The following is an 18,672-nucleotide window of genomic DNA, read 5'->3' on the forward strand; positions in this document are numbered from 1 at the left end:
CAAGTGCCAGGGTTAAGCTCTGTTTTAGGAAGAGTACCTTTCCCGTGGGAAAACACTTTCATCAAGGCCTTAAGGGCTTCAGCCCTCAGGACCAGGTCCCTTCAGGAGTATAGGCGGGGGAAAACTGAGAAGGCATCTACTAGAGGATGATGGCCAAAAATACCTGCAAGGTATACCTTAACATATGATTGCTCTAGGCAGAAAAGGGAGTAAATAAATCCACTGGTCGTGTGAGAATGGCTCTCAGGAAAAGGACCTAACTTTATAGTGACAGGTTTTGGAAAATAATCGCTGGTTGTTGGAACTGCTCAGTGTACAGCGAGGTTTTGAAAGGGAAAAGCAAGGCAAGGCTGGACTGGCAGGAAACTGTCCCTGTAGCTTGACTGTCTCCTGGATTCCAGACAGCAGACATTGTACATTCTTGCAAACAGAATTGCATTAATGATAATTGATTCTGCAAGTAGTGTTACCCCTTTCTAAGACCCCAGCCTTTGGCTTATTGTTCTGCTGAGTCTGTCAGTTACCATGATGTTAAACTTTGGATAATAACTTTCACCCTCTGTTGTATGCTGCCTGTGTCTCTTCCTGAAATTGTCCAAAAGTGACTATTTAATCTAAACCCACTGCTTAAAATTTTGCCATGAGATTCAAACCTCTGACTTTGCTTGCATTCTCCCTGTCCTAACCCTCAGGCTGTGATTAAGTCCTGCAGGCTTCCTCTGTCTGCTGCTTCCATGGAGAGGTCCTCTTGGTCTGCGGGGCTTTGCTAGAAAGCCTTCTTTTCCATATGACTATTTTCTTTAAACCTACTTCATCCATTCTCTGGGCTTCTGCTAAGGGCATAGACCTGTTTGCTCCAGACTTCCCTCTCCCTGTTTCACTGTGCTATTGTGTATCAGAGTATCTGAAATCCAAGTAAACCCTTGTGGCTCTCTCTTTTGGGTGGAAATAGGGCTACAGTCCTATCTTAGAGACATCTTATGTGAAGGGCAGTGGTTAAATGTGTGTCAGAGTGTTTTAGCCCAATGGTTAACAACATTCACTCCATGGCAATCTTCAGAATCAGCATTTTAAAATTTATTTATTTACTGAGAGCAGAATTCAGTGCTATCCACAGACTCAGTAAAAACTGACTTACTCAAAACTCCTCAAGAAAATAAGAAAAAAAAATATTTTTATCTGTGTGGTTCTGCAACCTCTTGAACCCAGAGTTTGCTCTTCTTATCAAAACTCACACAGGATTGTTTTTCCCTAGTCTCAGATCAAAGACACTAGCTCCAGGTGTTCTTGGATGACTGCTGATGTTGGTAACTACTAATCACAAATAATGTAGTCTTAATTTTCTGGAACTTATTCAATTCACAAGGAGAGCAAAGAAAAGAACAGAAGAGGAAAGCACTGCATCCTGAATAGTATTTCAGCATAGAAGAAAAAAATCAATGTAAGGCGATCTCCCAGGCATGCTTTTGATGTTACAGTGTCTGCAGCCAAGAGCTTCAAAGGCAGGAGCATCTCAGCCTTCCTTTGGTTTCTAGCTGAAGATTGGGATGTAACTCCAGCACAGCACTTCTAGCAGCTGCCACTAGCTTTTCCTCTGGCATTTCCCAAATAGTATGTATTCTGTATGTACAAAATATTATGTTTTACTCGTTAGACAGCCCAACTGGAGGAAATCTTAGGGCTGTAATTGCTCACCAAGTATTACTGACAAAGAAAAATGCGAACCTTACTCTGGGATCTATTAAGAAATCTGTTATGGATGGGGCATCGGGGGTAATTATGCTGCTCTATTTGGTTCTGCCAAGGCATCAGATGCAAGTACCGTGCCCAGTATTGGGCATTGCACTTAAGAAACACATATGTAAGTAAGGTGCAGAAGAGAGCAAAGAAAATGAGAAGCAAAAGAAAAGACCTCTGAAAAAGGCTGGAGGGGCTGGATTTTGCACATTTTGAAAGAGAAGACTGTGGGGACAGGACAGGAAAAGGCACAGCAATATTCCAAAGTACCGTGGGTTGACACACCATGAACAGTGACCCTCTGTATCCTTGTGGGACATTACAACTGGCATTGGATTAAGTGGTAGCAATAAAGATGAAATTTATCAGGCACTTGAGCAGGCTGCAGAGAAAACCTCTGTCCATGGTGGTTTTTAAGAACAGCTTAGACAAATATGATGTGGGGTGACATAAACTATAGCTATCCTGTCTCATGATAAGTGTTAAACCCATGATATCCCTATCACATAACAGCAAGTGACAGAGACACAAACGCTCTGAATTCCCAGAGAAAGGTGGTGGTATGGAATCAGGAGAGAAAAGTAATCTTTTAAATTTGGCTTTCAGAGGTTTTTTAGAAAACATATTTTAGTTATGTTGGGAAGAGCTAAAACTGATCCTGTCCTCACAGTACCTCCAGACTGATGGCTTTGTGTACTGAACAGGCTGGGTGTCATCATTTTGAACAAAGGCAAGCAAGAAAGGTAGACAAAAGGAAGATCGAAGATAGACAAGATGACCAGTCTTTTCTTGCAGCTGATTAAAAAGTTAAATGATGTACTGTGCATAATCTCCAGCTAATGTAAAAATAATAGTTCAAGTTTACATGACGTAGTAAGTTATGGGGCTCCAGAAATGTAAATGGCCTGGAAATATTAAAATGTAAAACCCCTATAACAAAGTTTTGGATGATGGCTCTGCTTTAGCACTACAGCTGGCATGGAACTGACGACCTTTTAATTCCACAGAGTTGGTCTGGGGACAGAACGTTAACGTGCACTTTGTGGTAAGCCTGTCGTGTGTTGGCACCAAGTTCTCCTATTAGCTATTAAAAGGGAAACGGAACGAAAACGACGGGTTCAGACGTCGGTGCATCTGACACAGGAGGCGAAGCTGCGGCCGTGAAGCCAACGAAGAGGAGGCTGAGGGGGATCTCAGCGGGGCGTGCAAGCGCCTGGAGAAGGGCAGAAGAGACAGGGGGGCAGCGGCTGGAGGCAGGGAAGTCCCAGTACACCCAGCAGGTCCCAGTACACCCAGCCCCAAAGCTGTGACTGGGACGGCGCTCCCGGGGGGGCGGGGGGGGGGCCGTACAGGAGAGACCCCTAACGGCGGCCGGGGGGACGGGGGGGGGGGGGGGAACGGCCCGACCGCGCATGCGCAGCAGCAGCCCGGCGGCTCCCGCCCGGCGCCGCGGCGGGGCGCGCAGGCGCGGCGCTGCGGGGGAGGGGAGCGCTGATGCAAGAGGCGAGCGCGGCGGTCGCAGGCGAGGGCTGGTCGCGTCCCTGAGCCCCGCCGCTCCCCGCTCCCGCCCTCTCCTCTCCTCCTTCTCCTCGTCCCGCTCCGCTCCCGGCCGCAGCCATGTCGGGCGACGAGGTGAGGCCAGGCGGTCGCCGCCGCCGGGGATGGGGGAGCCGGGCCCGAGGCCTACGCCGCGGCCGCCATGTGGGAGACCGGGCCTGAGGCCTCCGCCCCGGGGCAGGGCCGGCGCCTCGCCCCCCCCCTCACCGCGGGCCCTGGCGGCCGCTGCCCCGGAGCTGGGGGGGGCCCCGCGGCCGCCTCTCACGGCGGGGCCGGGCCGGGGGCCGCCGCCTGCCTGGCTCGGGGCCCTGCCGGGCCTCTCCCCGCCGCGCCCAGGCCCGTGGAGGGGGGGCGGCGGCTCCGGTTCTTGAGGGGGGTCCCGGCCTCGCCCGGAGCTCCTCGCCCGGAGCTCCTCGCCCGGCGGCAGAGCGAGGGCCGGGAGGAAGGCAGGCTGCCCTCCCCCCGCCGTGCCGTGCTCCTCGAGCGGTGTTCAGCGCGTGGCCTGGCGGCTCGTCTGCTTTTGGGGCTTGAGTATCTCGTCTTCTGACCCTGGAAGCTGCTTCTCGACGAGTGATAAGCGAAAGCTATCCAGCTATGGTGGTTCCTTGTGTACACGCCCAGGGAAGCGAATATGCCAATGTCTGAGGAGTTTTTCAAACGTTGTAGGGTTTGTGTGTTGTACCTTTAGTAACCTCATTTCAGGTGCTCTCCTGGGGAAACAGAAAGCTCTCCATGCCCGAGGTTATGGGCACCCTGAGGGGTGACTGCTGGGAGCTGCGCTGGCAGAATCCATGACATGGCTGCTTTGGGTCTTTTATCTTTTCACTGGTGTTGCTTAAAATGCCTCTGTGGCTCTTCTCCATATGAGCAGAGCACAGTCACACTAACCTTGGTGACAGACGAGTCATACCTTTTCTGATATAATAAACAACAACTAGCGTACTTATTACTCTAATGGTAGCTGAGGCTGGTTCATCCAGCTGCTTGGAATGAATGTGCTGCATTTTTATGCCTAATTGTGTGCCTGCAACTGCACTTCTAATGTCTAGGTTAGGAAATAAGGACCCTTGCATCAGCTGCTTTCTATTTCAGGTGCCCATAAGAGCATAGAGCAGCTAGTCTGCAGTTTACTGGTTTAGATTTAGTTCATGTCACTTTATTTATATTGCTTAATGCATTTGCTCTGATACTCACCTGAGATCAGGAATATCTAGTGTAATAAAGTTACATCTCTGGTTTGCTTTGTCTAGCAGACTCACAGAATGAAGGTAGTAACAGGTATGATGGTTGAGCTGTCACTGTTAGGTCTTCTGGATAACGTGTGTGAGAGTGAGTGCACGTGCCTTCCACGGCTGCTGGCTGTTAGGAGCTGATGTGGAGCTTTCCAAGTGATGGCTCTTTTACAGTTCATGATCCTGTAAAGTTGAAGGTGAAGGCACATGAATCTCAGTTAACAGATCTGCACCTTAAAACCTAGTATAGATGTTACAGAAGTTGGTTTGATTCGCATGCACAGAATTCTTCAAAATATGGGCAATTGCTCTGGGCTGTGGCTTAAAACTTCCAGAGCTTTAAACAAAATGAAGCTTTCTGGTAGCAACGTCTCCTGACTGGGTGCAGCATGGTACAGCAGAGGCAACATGAGCCTTGTCTCCAGGGGAGGAGAAAGGCAAACCTGAAAATGATGAGCAGTCCATTAACCTCTATTTATATGTAGTAGGGTTTTTAATAAGATATAAAATCCTACTTAATGATAACTGAAAGTTCTGTGTGTTTTTTTCTTTTCCTGGCCCAGTGGCTAATGAAGCTCCAAGGAAATAATACTGGAGGATGCTGCGTTTTGAGCAGCAACAGGGATTTAGGTGCTGATTGATAAATAATTTTGTTCTATCATAGAGGGCAGCACAGTGTAGCATAAGGATACCTGAACTAACTTTATCAGTGCAGTGTTGCTCTGTGCTTTGTAGACATGCCTGTGTTTATTCAGACTAATGAAATGGGATTAATAGAACCTCCAGTAGAACCCCCAGCAGTTGCCACTGCAATAGGATACACGCCCTGTATAGGGTGACATGGGCTTATGTTTTAGGATTAGAGCTTCGCAGTCCAACTTCCTTTTTTTTTTTCATTGTCTTTCGCTTGCTTGAATTTTGTAAGTTGGGATTTTGACTGTATAGGCGTTTGAAATAAGGAGTGGAGTCATGGAGTTGGATGTGAGAAAGAACTGTGGCTTACAGAAGAGGAAAACCCCATGGGAATCTGGTGTTATGAGCAGAAAGAGGATGGAAGTTTATATTCATTTCTGTATAGCAAAAGGCATGGGCTCTGGTGGTGTTTCTGGCAAAACACAGAATAGCCTGGTTGTGTGGTTGGTCAGTTTATATCATGACTCTCATTCTTTTTAAACTGTGCGTGACCTAAGAATGCTCTTTAGTTTTTACTGAAGCTCTAGGTGAGCTAAATGGCTCAGGTGAAAACCTTCTCAGCTTGTCTGACTTCTCTATTCAGTTTCCTCAGAGCAGTTAGCCTGTTACGAGGAGGTCAAGGTTTGCAGAAGCATGCCTTGCCCTGCCCGGATGGAGGTGGCATCTCTTTAGAGACAAGCAGGCTGTCAGAGCCAGGCTCTGCAGAAGGGCCAGTTGCTTTGGTTTTTCAGCCTTAAAACTACCTGCAGAGTCCAGAAGTTGCCCTTGCTTGTTAAACTTAGCTTAGTGTACTACTGAAGACCTATTCTGTCTCTTGTAGACAGAAGATACGCTTTATGGCAGTTTGGGTTGAAAGCTGTTCTTTTTCTTATGAAGAGAGGGGTGATGGGGTACATGGAGTGGTTCCTTAGCAATTATTACACTCTATCTAAAACATCATCTTATGTTTGCTTCTTCATGGAAGGAAGTATAGAAGATAAGTCTGAAGAGCCTTGCAAAGAAAGCTTCATCGTTGAAATGGGTCGTGATCCTGAAACGGGTGTTCGTCTGGGTGTGCCCAGAGCTGTAGGCCCTTGCCTATGCAGGCGTTTTTCCTTCTGTTTCAGCAGAATCCAGAGGTTACAAGAGGAAGCCAGCAAACAGCGTAACCAGTTGTGAACATTCCTTGCTGTGCCTTGCCAGTGATTCATAGATGTGCATTTAGAGGGAAGCCAGCCAACAGAACTTTTTTGAGAGCTGTTCTAGCACAGTGTGCACAGCTGAAGGCACACTTCATTCTGAAAGCCTCAAGCTTCATTGTCACATACATGTAGACACTTCTGAGTGTTTGAGTCACAGCATCGTTAAGTGCTTTGTGCTGCCTCTCAGCCTCAGTTCAGAGCCTTTATGAAACACGTAAGCTCCAGAAAATCAGAATATCACAAGATTATCACATGCAGGAGAATGAGAAGTGTGAGGAAAAAATTGTTTTATGGACAGAGAAACTTTGAGGGTGTAACCAAACACGAAGTTGAAGAGTTGCTCCTTTGAAATGGTTCTATTATCCTGAGTAAGAGGTTTTTATGATGCTGAATTTTAAGTACCTGAAAGAACACTTTCCAACTATTAGAGAATAAGACTCTCCAGTTTTTTTAAGTATCTAAAATTGTTTGAAGCATTAAGTATACACTATAGTGCAGAAAAAATGGCCAGACATGTAACAAAAGTGATGGGTAGATAAGATGTCAAACTTGCATCTTAAATAAAAGTAGCAGGAGGCAATCCTATGTTGGAAGACTTGAAGAACTTGTGTTCATTGTCTCCAGTATTTAGGTAAAGAATAGGTTAAAAGTCATTCTTGGGGTTAGTACCTTCTTCGTGGTTGGTCTGGGTGAGTTAAGCTGCTTTGTTAGTTAAAGAACTGAACAACTTTGGGATGAGACCTTTTGCTGCTTCATAATGCTGGGAGCTGACGCCAGCCTGGCTGTATCACCAGGCCCTTCTAAGCTTCTCCCTAGTCCTAAGCATTTTTGTTGAGACAGCATAGCCGTTGTGGGAAAAGTGGCAGAAGTTTGAAACTGTCGAGCAGCATTGTAACTTTTTCTTTTCTTGTAACTGGTCTCGTTAGTTGTGCCTTGGAGCAAAACCAGTGGTGATAATAGTGAGGCTCGTCGTTGTGGAGTCAGTTCACTTGTATTGCTTTGTCACAGATCAAGAAAAATCCCAGGCTGAGATGAAAGCCTGGTTAACGTTCCTTCTGTTTGGTTAACAGAAGGAATGCAGAGAGAAACTTAAAGGTGTTGTAAATGTTAAATGGCAGGTGATAATTACGCTGCTGGTGAACTCTTGACTTTTACAGATGATTTTTGATCCCACTATGAGCAAGAAGAAGAAGAAAAAGAAGAAGCCATTTATGTTGGATGAGGAGGGAGGGGATACACAAACAGAAGAGACTCAGCAGTCAGAAACAAAAGAAGTTGAACCAGAGCCAACAGAAGACAAAGATGTTGAAGCGGATGAAGAAGACAGCAGGAAGAAAGGTAAAATGAAACCACGTAGATAAACTCTGAAGGGTAGTTCTGTATTTTGATAGAAGCCTTTCAGGAGTGTGGCATCATAATGTATGGTGCTGGGGTCCTAGTTTAAGATCTTGTGAGTAACACTGCCTATTTGAAAAGCATCTTCTGCTCCTACTGCCTAAAGCCCCATTCACAAACATAGAGCAAGTGACTAGTGGCCTATGCAAGTTCTGCTTTCCTGACTCGGACAGAGTTTCTTGTGTGAGACAATGAAAAGAGGAGCCCAAAAATAGTTATCATGAAGTTTAAAATCTTCCACATGCGGTTGTTGCAATAATTGCACAATTCTGGCATTATTTCACTTCAACAATTAAGCTATAGTGTGAATTATAGAAATATGGTTAAAAGGGTTTCTATTTTTTTGGACAAGTGCGAATGCAACTAGGCTGTTACTCAGAGTCTTTTTGGAAATATGCTTGTGTGTGTGTGTGTATATATATATATGATTTTGCTTTTTAGATTGAGGCCAATGCCACTTCAGGATGACCTGATTAAGGGAATGCTGTTAATTTAAATCCTTTTTTTGTTAAAATTGGCTCCTGCTGTAGACCAAAGAAACTATACTTAACTCCTGCAGTTTTCTGTTCACTTTTTTTGAGCATTTCTACTATAATTACAGAAGCATCTAGTTTCTCTTGCACAGCACGAAGAAAGATTAAGCACGTAAAAATAAGAAAATGCAGATACAAGATACAGAAACTGTAAAATAATGCTGAGGTATCGGGTAGAGGAGAATGATCTGTTGAAAACCTGAAGGATATCTGTAGGGGCTACAGATCATTGCTTATGTCTTGCTGTAATGTTTTGAAGACACTGGATGTGCATTGGAAACCTTAATGTCTGAACTCTTACTACAGTTACTAATAATCTGTACTACTTTTGCTTATCCTTTGTTTTTAGATACAACAGATGACTTGGATGATTTAAACTTCTTCAATCAAAAGAAAAAGAAGAAGAAGCCAAAGAAGATATTTGATATAGATGAAGCAGAAGAAGGCGTAAAGGTCTGTTTACATAACTAGGCCATTTTGTCTATTGCCAAGTAACTTTCCTGCTTTTCTTTTCTGGAGATCGATGTTGCAGGAACTGTTTTGAGTCTGCCATTATATCCTGGTGCAGTTAATAGTGAAACGTGTTTCACAGTGTCCTTCATGTATAGTAGGTTCTGCTGAGTGTGTTTGTACATAAGGGCTTTTTGCCTGGAAATGAGAAAAAATTAACTGATATGCACAATAAGCAAGTAATTCTGCAGTCAGTAATAAGGGTTGATTAGCATCAAGGTTAACTGTCTTCTGGGGTGAGAGAAGAAAATGATGTCAGAAGCCATGCACAAAACAGTCCTCTACAAGCCAACCCTTCAAATAAAGGGTATATATCTGCTAAGAAATCTGTTTGTACTCTCGTGTTTTCTTTAGAAATGATTGGCTACTGTTCTGTATTTCAGTAGGTGTACAAGATATCTTTACTCTTCTCAAGTTTTATTCCAAGTCATAATTCTGTATCGCATATCAGCGTAACTGGGAAGCCCAGAGAGCAAGAGGGCAGAGAAATGTTATGCTACATGTAAAGCTATTCTTGGATTCTGCCTTTTGAGGAAGAAAATGCTCCTCTGATCTGCCCCAGACAGGACAAATGGTTGCTGTCTTTTATGTAAATGCAGAAACATACCTGCATCCATGAAGGAATTGTGACAACAAATTGGACTGGCTGCAGGTATCACAGCTTCACCTTACGTTAGTGTCTGGCATGTAGGGTGTTTTGTTCCCTTGTGCCCAAATGTGGCTGATTGCTTTAGCTAAGTATAGTGTGACCTTGTTCTTGACCAGCCAGAAGTTAGCTAGAAGATTGTGTTGATTGCCTAATAGGAAACCAAGTATTACAAAGGAAGTAATGTAGACTAAGTTTTAACACAGAACTGCACTGTTACATGTTAGGTGCATGTACCTCATCGTATCTCAACTTGACATTTAAAAGTCTGTCTCTTTTTCATGCATTGTACTGCAGCGCTTTCTTCAACATATTTCAGTTTCTGTTCTTACTTATTACATTTCAGGATCATGGTGGATAATACTAGCATTCATCTAGTATAGTGTGCAACTGGTGTAATTTCTAATGTTGTGGTATAGAGATTTGTTTAATACTGTAAATTATAAGTTTTTTTTTTTTGTTTGCAGGACTTAAAAATTGAGGGAGATGTGCCAGAGGTAGTAGAACCTGAAGATGACCTTGATATCATGCTGGGCAACAAGAAGAAGAAGAAAAAGTATGTGAAGTTTCCAGATGAAGATGAAATAATGGAGAAGGATGAAGGTAAAAGTATAACGTAGCCCAGGAGACATTGAAAGTTACCCATAGTCCATGTTATTGGTGAATAAGTTCTGTTGAAGTATCTTTTGGTTTCAAAATTCATTTTGTTGCTTTCAGCAGTCATGATTATCAAAAAAAATCTTCTGTAGAAGCACTGTATGAATTCACCGTAAGTGCTGGTGTCTCTTCTAGGCAGACAAACAGGGAACACTTCTGTCTCTGTCTTAGTAAAATCTTCTTTCGATGCACTTTTATAAATGTTGTACAAGCAAGGTTAAAGAAATATTTGTTTTTCTTAATGAATCCTAAACAACTTTCTTTACAGCTTTTGAAGATGAAGATAGCAAAAAAGATGATGGAATTTCTTTTAGTCTTCAGTCAGGACCTGCGTGGGCAGGCTCAGAAAGGGACTACACATATGATGAGGTAATGTTAAAAGGCTTTCGAAGTATTTTACATGTTAATGTGCTCTGGCAGTGCAGAGCCTTGTGTTTGTGTATCCCGTTTCCGACTTAAAATTAAAGAACTTACATTCAGAAGCATGTGATGAGAAAAATAACAGAAAGCACATCTTTTGTCATAGTTAATTTTCATATAGAGCAATATTAAAATGCCTCTGCAAGCACACTGAGGTACTTGGACGTTATAAAGTAAACCTCTGTGAAAACAGCTTTTATCTTCTGCATTTATTAGAATTTTTTTGAAGTGTGCATTGAAAAGCTTATGGGGAAGTGTCAATGGACAAAGACTACCTAATATTCATTGCTTCTGAACATCTGAGATAGCATTAACGGTGTACTTCAGCATGAATACCTTACATGCCTCAAATGATGTGAACCCCCCCCCTCTTTCTTATTTTTGCAGTTACTCAATAGGGTATTTAACATCATGCGGGAAAAAAACCCAGACATGGTAGCTGGAGAAAAAAGGAAATTTGTCATGAAGCCTCCGCAGGTTGTAAGAGTAGGGACCAAGAAAACATCTTTTGTCAACTTTACAGATATCTGCAAATTGTAAGTTTTACTCTTAATATTTCCCAGGAATGGTGGAATTTTCTGTGTTGTTGGCTGTTGAATGAATGCTTTTTGGCAAAAAAAAAAAAAAAAAAGAAAAGAAAAAGAAAAACTGACAAACCAAAGTGAAAGCTCTTCCAATCATACTGTTCTTTTCCTCTGTTTATGTGTTAAGGTATTTATGAAGGTGATTTATGGAGACAGTTTCTAACTTTGTACATATCAAAATGGTAGGCTTGTTTCATGGGCCTCATGGACTGAAACCAAACCTAAAGCTGTTTTGAGTTTTCTCACTTCTAGCAAGTGTGTGTAGTTGGGTCTTCAGTGGTGTTTATTTGCAAGACTTGGGTTGGGATGGCAGGGGTGAATTCTAATCTTGAGATGAACTACAAATACTGTTCTCTTGGTAAATAGTATGGATTTCAGTTTTTTTTTCCCCTATGCTTTCTCTATCTGAGTATTTCTTGTGAAGTCAGTTCTATTCTTTGTGGGCGCTTCTAGGAATGTCTATCTGATTTGTTTCATAAGCGAGGACGGTTTTCTGGCATGATCATATAGAAGACCTGGGTAATATACTAAACTAAAATTTTAATAATAGCTTATAATGCTCCAATGGAAGGGCACTGGGAGTGTGTGGAGGGTTAAGAATGGAAAATCTGAAATATAAAACTCTCAATTTAGAGAATAATTACTGAAATTGCAATTTCTGTTTTGTGGACTGTGCAGCTTTATTATAGTGTCTTAGTTCATTGCCTATGCTCTTTGGTACAGACCTTATGGCACTGCCCTTTTAAACTTTGTACTTTAAGATCATTTTAACCCACCATTCCTGTATAGATATCAAATTTCTCTGAAGGAGGGAGGTTAAAGATATCCATACTTTATTTTTAGATTACATCGTCAGCCAAAACATCTCCTGGCGTTTTTGTTGGCAGAATTGGGTACAAGGTAAGGTTATTGGGCTGTGCGTGTGCGTATTAGTAGGAAGCATTGGCAACATAGTTGCCATTGATCAAAAATAAGATTCCTGGTTTTAGGTCTGTACTTTTATGTGCTTGAACATCAGGCTCTTCTTCCCTGCACCCAGATGCTGTCCTGGGTGATTGAAGAGACACCATTTCGCAGAAGAGGTACAGAGGCAAGCTATAAGTCCCAGGGAACAGTTTGGATAGCACTTTGAATCCCTTGTCTGGGACCTTTCTCAAAAAATGATCTGATAGCAGTGCTGTTTGTCTCAATTGGTGAGGATGGCTCTTTGGCTCACGTTCAACTTAAGCCGTAGGATTGCCGAGGAAGAGAGAATGCCTGCCTGCCTAGGGGAAGTTTTGAGGGCCTGTAGCTAGTGACTCTGTCTAATGCCACAGTTAAATCCAGTTGTCTTAGCATAAAAGCTGCTCTGTTGCTTTTAAATGCTTTTGATAAAAAGATCTAATTCTGTGACAATATACTCTATTTCTGTCTTGAAGATTAAAATACTGTTACATGTAGATGTACAGAATCTAGCCATCTAATTGCAATGTGGTTATAACAAATGCCTGTTCCTCTGGACATTGAGATCTCTTCAACTTCAGATAACTTAAACAAAAACTTAAAAACTGCAGTCTGAAAAAAACATTCAATTTATTACATCAGAATAGCTAGAAGAGGATTGTAGTAGTATTCTACCTTAAAAGAGTTGTCTCGGTCATTTCTTTGAGACAAACGGATGCTTATTCTCAATTCTGTACATTTCTCCTGGTAGGGCAGCTTAACTATGAGGCTGATCTCTGCCGGAGTCTGCTTTTATTGCAATGAGTTCTGTTTGGGCAAAACTGTGTATAGGTTTTCAAGTGCTGTCAGAATTTTACATATTTCTTTTTTCCCCACAAAGTAATTCTGGCTTGCTCTTACCTTGAAGAATGCCTCAGTTAACTTGCTTCAAGTTGCTGACTTCATATACTTTTTTTATTTGATGTCTTCTGCAAATCAATTACTTCAAATTTATTTTTCTTTCAAATTAGTGGCTCAATAGATGGTAACAACCAACTTGTAATCAAAGGAAGGTTCCAGCAAAAACAGATAGAAAATGTCTTGAGAAGATATATCAGTAAGTATAACTCCATTTTCCGCTACACATTTTTCTAACGACCAGAGGCCCAACATGCCCCTCTGCAAGTACGCATGCTGTAGAGGTTCTGTGCTAACAAACTATGACTTTTCTGCTTTGTGATGGAATAATGCAAGTGAAGGTGGTTATATCGTATAGTGAGCACCTAGGACATACTCTGTCCAGGTGCAGAGATGTACCAAGAAGGACAGTAAGAGTGGTTGAAAATAGTTTGTTTTCATCTGACTTTAACTTCTTAGTTTTGATGAGGATTATGGAAAATAATGGTAATTACTCTTAAAGTCTGTTGTACATATTAGTTAACAAATACAGTGTGTGTGCTTGCAGTTTATATGCAACAAAATGCTGTTTCAGACAGTGTCTATGTAAGAGTTGCTGACATTTGGGAATGCTTTTTCAGCAGAGGAAGTCATGGAAAGCCAGTGGGAAGCCTTAGCTGGTTATTACTTCTTAAAACACTGGTGTCAGGGCACAATGTACCAGATGTACAAAATCTGCTCTTTGTTAACTTAGGAGCAAGGAAGCATTTTTAGTCTTTTTGAACCTCTGTGACTTTCATAGTAAGCCACTTCTAAATCAGTAGATGAATTTGAACATCCTTTCAAGACAACTGTTAAACTAAAGGCTGAAGTGATTTTTTTTTCTGATGGTAATGCATTATTTTTTTTAACCGCAACTTAATTCCTTTTCTGCAGAGGAATATGTCACCTGTCATACATGTCGGTCACCAGACACAATCCTACAGAAGGACACCAGATTATATTTCTTGCAGTGTGAGACCTGCCACTCTCGCTGCTCCGTCGCCAGCATCAAAACTGGTTTCCAGGCTGTCACAGGCAAGAGAGCACAGCTCCGTGCCAAAGCTAACTAGTTTGCTAATCAACACTGGATTTTGCAAAGTGTTCTGGGGAGATATGACTGGACAGGTTTACAATCGGAATGGATTTACCATTGTATTAAAACAAGATTGTAAAAACTACAAGAAATTTGGCTTTTGATTGATTGGTCTGTGAAATCCTTGCAAGATGCAGATCCTCAAGCTGTTCACATACATTTGCTCATTGAATATATTTTACCAACTATAAGGAACGTGATGGGAAAGGAGGTGCTTTTTAATCCATTCAGACTTCTGTAAAACACAAGATAAATTAAAGATACTGTAACAGTGAGTGTCTTCGATTTGGATTTTTCCTTCAGTTTCCTATTTAAACAGTTCATGGGAATGGTTGGTGTGTTGTCCTTTCAGATCATGTCACTGAACTATGCCTAATACCCAGACAGAAGTTTAAGGTTATTTTGCCTGTATATGATGGCTGATTTCTAGGTAGGCTATTATTAAACAGAGAAGCCATTCACAAAACAAGGATGATACACCAACATAAGAACTGCTTGTGCTTTTATAGCTGCATTAGTATGGGAACACATTTTGCACAGAAAGTGACATCAAGACAGGTTGATACTGCTTTATAAGGCAGAATAGAGCTTTGAGCTAGTTCAGACACCATATTGATGCTGAGTCTTAACACGGAATTGATAACAATTGCTGTATTGTAAGCTTTCATAGTGTCATAGTACTAAACTTTGCAGTTTCTAATAGAAAAATGTTTATATTTCTTAAGTCCTGCACTCTTTATCACTTTAAAAAAAAATCTAAATGCAGCAAAAAAGATTGTAGGAAACATCACTGTATGATGGCTGCAACAGTTATATATATATTGAATCTAACAGAAGATACTGCCAAGTAGTTTTTATTCCAAATTAACACATTGACGTCTTTTGATTATAAAATATGTACTTATCTCTGCTAGCAGTCAGTGTCTGTAATCTCTAGGGGATGTGCATAATGCTGTCCTAACTAGTTTTTTAGTGCTGAGAAAAATTTGTTCCAGCTGCCAAGTGTGAAGATGCAAATGGGGAGTGAAATCCCTTGTGAGTACTGTAATGGAGGGGAACAGAAGTCAATTCTCACTTAACCACTCCTTAAAACAGTGCAGGGTTAGGATAAGGTGCAATAGCTCAGGACTGCTGGCACCCATCCCTGCCAGTAAGCAGAGTAGCTTCCTCCCCAGAGAAAATGGTGGTCATTTTGAACATGATTCATCAAATATCAGAAACTGAAAGGTTTCTACCAAGTTTTAATCTTTGTATGTAAGTTAATACACAGCACAGTTTTGCTGGGAAGTCACTTGCTATTTGAAAACTTGACAGCACTACAAGACAAAAATCAAAGTTTTATAGTTGGTTTCTTAAAAGCATTTTGAATTTCAAGTGAGCTATAACAAATGTTGGATGTATCTTTAAGTGAATAAAGCCAGGATCAGTGCCTCTTGTAACATTATTGTTGTATTCTTTTGTTTGTTTGTTTGTTTTCCTCCAGCAAATAGCCTTCTACTTGGAAGTAAAACTTTTTGGAGAAGTGTTAGATGCCTTCTTTCAGTGACATGCTGTTGGGCATGCTGAAATAGCTAAAGAACAATGATTCTGTTTTTACATGTGTGCTTTCCTGGGTCAAATACCTTTATTGTCCTTTTTAAAAAACTAATGTCTTTTTAAAAAATACAGTATGGCCTTGAGCTGGTACTGTGTATTAGTATGTTAAATACAAAATTTGACTTAGTTGTATTTGGATCAGAAAGATTATGTTAATGAAGAAGTAAATCACTGTTCAGAGCTGTCATGGGAGGTTTCCTGGTGTCCTGGTGAGTACATATGCTTTATAGGTGTATTTTGAATGCCTTCATGAAAACCTAAAGGCATTGGTTTTGGTGACTAATATTTGACTGAAATATCTCGAGGTGTGGACTTCAATTTACTCATGGAGGAAATTCACTGGCACATGAAAAGTCTTCTGTGTTAAAGAGCAGGTTTTAGATTTAAAACACCAATAATAAAAGGGAAAAAAAACTTCCCAGTGTATGTTCAAAACCAAATATAGTCCACTGTATGTGTTGTATGCATATTGCTGCTTGCCAGACTGCTGTGTTTGAAGTGTAGTCACATGTTCAGAGGCAAAAAAAAAAAGGTTATGTGCTCCTGCTGATTATAAGTAAGCAGTTTAGGGATGGATTTTGTAACAGTAAGGTGGTAGCTTTGCCTTAGGACTGCATGGAGTATTTGGCTGCACACAGTTGTTTCTCCATGATTTCTACTTTATGAGTTAAAACTTGTCTGTATGGAGCTGGTGAAGATGTGGGAACCAGGTTTTTATTTGGCACTGACAGACTGTGTGGAGCAGAATAAAATCCCTGTTTTAATGGATTGGGAAAGAGCTGGGGAGCTAACAAAGAACACACTGGTACAGCTGGCTTGCTCCTCTCCACATCTGCTGTGTTGTGAGTATTTAAAGGTGTAAGAAGAATCTAAGCTATTGCAGGTCTCGTCAGCATTAAAGATGCAAAAGATCCTCCAGCCCAAACCAAGAAAAATGTGTCTATGCTATTAATCACTTTTCTGCTGAATACTCAACAGAAATGCATGGATACCTCTGGCCTCAGTCCCTTCCATTTTCCATGGTGAATCTGTGGTCTCAGAGATTTTCAGAAACTAGCAACATCTTCAGAAACTGAGATGTTGGAAGGAGAAAAGTTTCTGTAACAACGAACAAAATTAACCATAGTATCTGGATTTATACAGCTGTGACCTGTAGTTTTTGTGTCAGGTTACAGGCAAGGTCTTTCTGAATTCTCTACCAACACAAATACATTTTAAACCCCTGTTTTTTTCTTCCCTCCAGCCTTGCTTGCTGCTTTGGGTAATTATTCCAAAGCTTTCCTGTATTTCTTCTTTCCTGTATTTCTTTCTTCCATGTGGAACTGTTTTGCTTGGGATGGGATGGAGCACAGCTGTGTGCCTTGATGCCTGAACATGCATATGCCCTAAATTGTCCAATATAACTGCTGTGTTAGGGGTCATGGCACAAAAGGCACGTTTAAAAAAAATAGTCTGGTTCTTTTTAGTTTTGTGTACTGAACTGTCTTTATGGTCCTCAGAGCCTGTTGCAAGCCTTACACTGTGTTTTCTCTTCAGCACTGAAATAGCCTTTTTCCAGCATGAATGTGGGGGGAAAAAGAAAACAGTTTGGGGAAACATGGGTTCATCTGGGATGAAATTTAAATCATTTTCCTTCTCTGCGTTGTCCCCATACTTCCTGACACCTTGAACAATGGATTCCTCTCCTATGAGTCCCAGCCATCAGGGGCATGGAAATTTATTCTTTTTTTCCTACTAAAGAAGCTGTGCAAAGATCTCCTGGGTTCTCTTGAAGTGGTTGCATAGATTTGAGGCTGTGGTCCCCATTGAGGGGTTTCCCTGTTCTGGAGAGGATAATAATGGGCTGGTCTTCAAAGCATGTGATCTCTCATTTTTTTGCTTGCTGAGCCCATCGAGCTATAAATAATTCACCCTTATTGTGCCAGGCCAGATCCACCTGAGCCACCTCAATCTTAGCAGCTTGAACCACCTGCTGGTTGTTTTGGTGTGCTTCAGTGGCCTGACAGGTACGTGAGCATCTATGTGGTGTGCTTTCACAACCAGGTTCTCTACCTGGGCAGCAATATCATGCCACAGCGGGGCAGCCCAGATAGATGGCTTTGCCTCTGTGCTGCCACTTCCTCTGTTTCCATTGCTGGAACAACACCTGCAGGGCATTTGCTGCCATCCAGGAGTCAGTACAGAAACAGAGCGCTGGCCCCTTTTCTTGTTCAGCAATATCTAAAGCCAGCTGGATGGCCGTTGCTTCTGCACATTGGCTCCATTCACCTTCTCCTCCACCAGTTTCTGCAACTTGCCGTGTAGGGCTCCGTACAGCAGCCTTCCACCTCTGAGGCTTTCCCACACTAAGAAAGGACCCATCAGCAAACAGGGCATATTGATTCATTTTCTGGGTGTTAATTACTCAGACGCTGTGATATTGCTGCCGGTGCGCAGTTGTGGTAGCGATTGGCACCTGCTCTTCTTCAGCCCTCAGCAACCCCACAAGAGAAAGGTTCTTCGAGAGACCGGGACAGGCACATAGCTGTTTGATGTACTCTGTCTCCAAGGCAGCTATGCTAAAAGACCTCTGTTACCCTCTGGGGTCCTTGAACTTCCCTCTCCTGATGCAGTTTTTGCTGAGCACGGAGCCTCTGGGCCAGTCCCACGGGGTGCTCGTGCCACTTGTTCCCAGTTAGACCTGCTTCGGCCTCCAGTACAGTTAACTGGGGATCCCCCTGTCACTCCAGAAATACAGATGGGTTCATCCCCTTTACAGCTTGGTGGCATTAGGGTATGCTGTGCGCTGCTGTCCACCAGAGCCTTACGCTCCTGTGGTCGGAGGGGCCAGGCACATCCAAGATGGATCCACGCAGCCAACAAACCTGCTCGTCCCCTTCCTCCGCTGGGCTGGCGGCAGGGCCTCTTTGCTCCTCGTCGTAGCATTCGTTACTCACTTCTTGTAAATGTGAATCCTTCCCCTTCTTAGCAGGAGTTTC

The 18,672-nt window shown here is 42.3% G+C and overlaps 1 protein-coding gene across 1 annotated transcript; it reads left to right on the forward strand.

Annotated features, from left to right (window-relative positions):
- Nucleotides 1-3,174: 3,174 nt before the first annotated feature.
- Nucleotides 3,175-15,537, forward strand: EIF2S2 (eukaryotic translation initiation factor 2 subunit beta). The gene is made up of 9 exons (XM_080558349.1): nt 3,175-3,369; nt 7,558-7,738; nt 8,678-8,781; nt 9,952-10,087; nt 10,410-10,510; nt 10,949-11,097; nt 11,989-12,045; nt 13,098-13,183; nt 13,900-15,537. The coding sequence occupies exons 1-9, from the start codon at nt 3,355-3,357 to the stop codon at nt 14,073-14,075; spliced, it is 1,005 nt and encodes a 334-aa protein (XP_080414475.1). The 5' UTR covers nt 3,175-3,354; the 3' UTR covers nt 14,076-15,537.
- The last annotated feature ends 3,135 nt before the right edge of the window (nt 15,538-18,672 follow it).

Source organism: Anser brachyrhynchus (assembly GCF_964034855.1).
Source record: "Anser brachyrhynchus genome assembly, chromosome: 16".
Lineage (NCBI taxonomy): Eukaryota > Metazoa > Chordata > Aves > Anseriformes > Anatidae > Anser > Anser brachyrhynchus.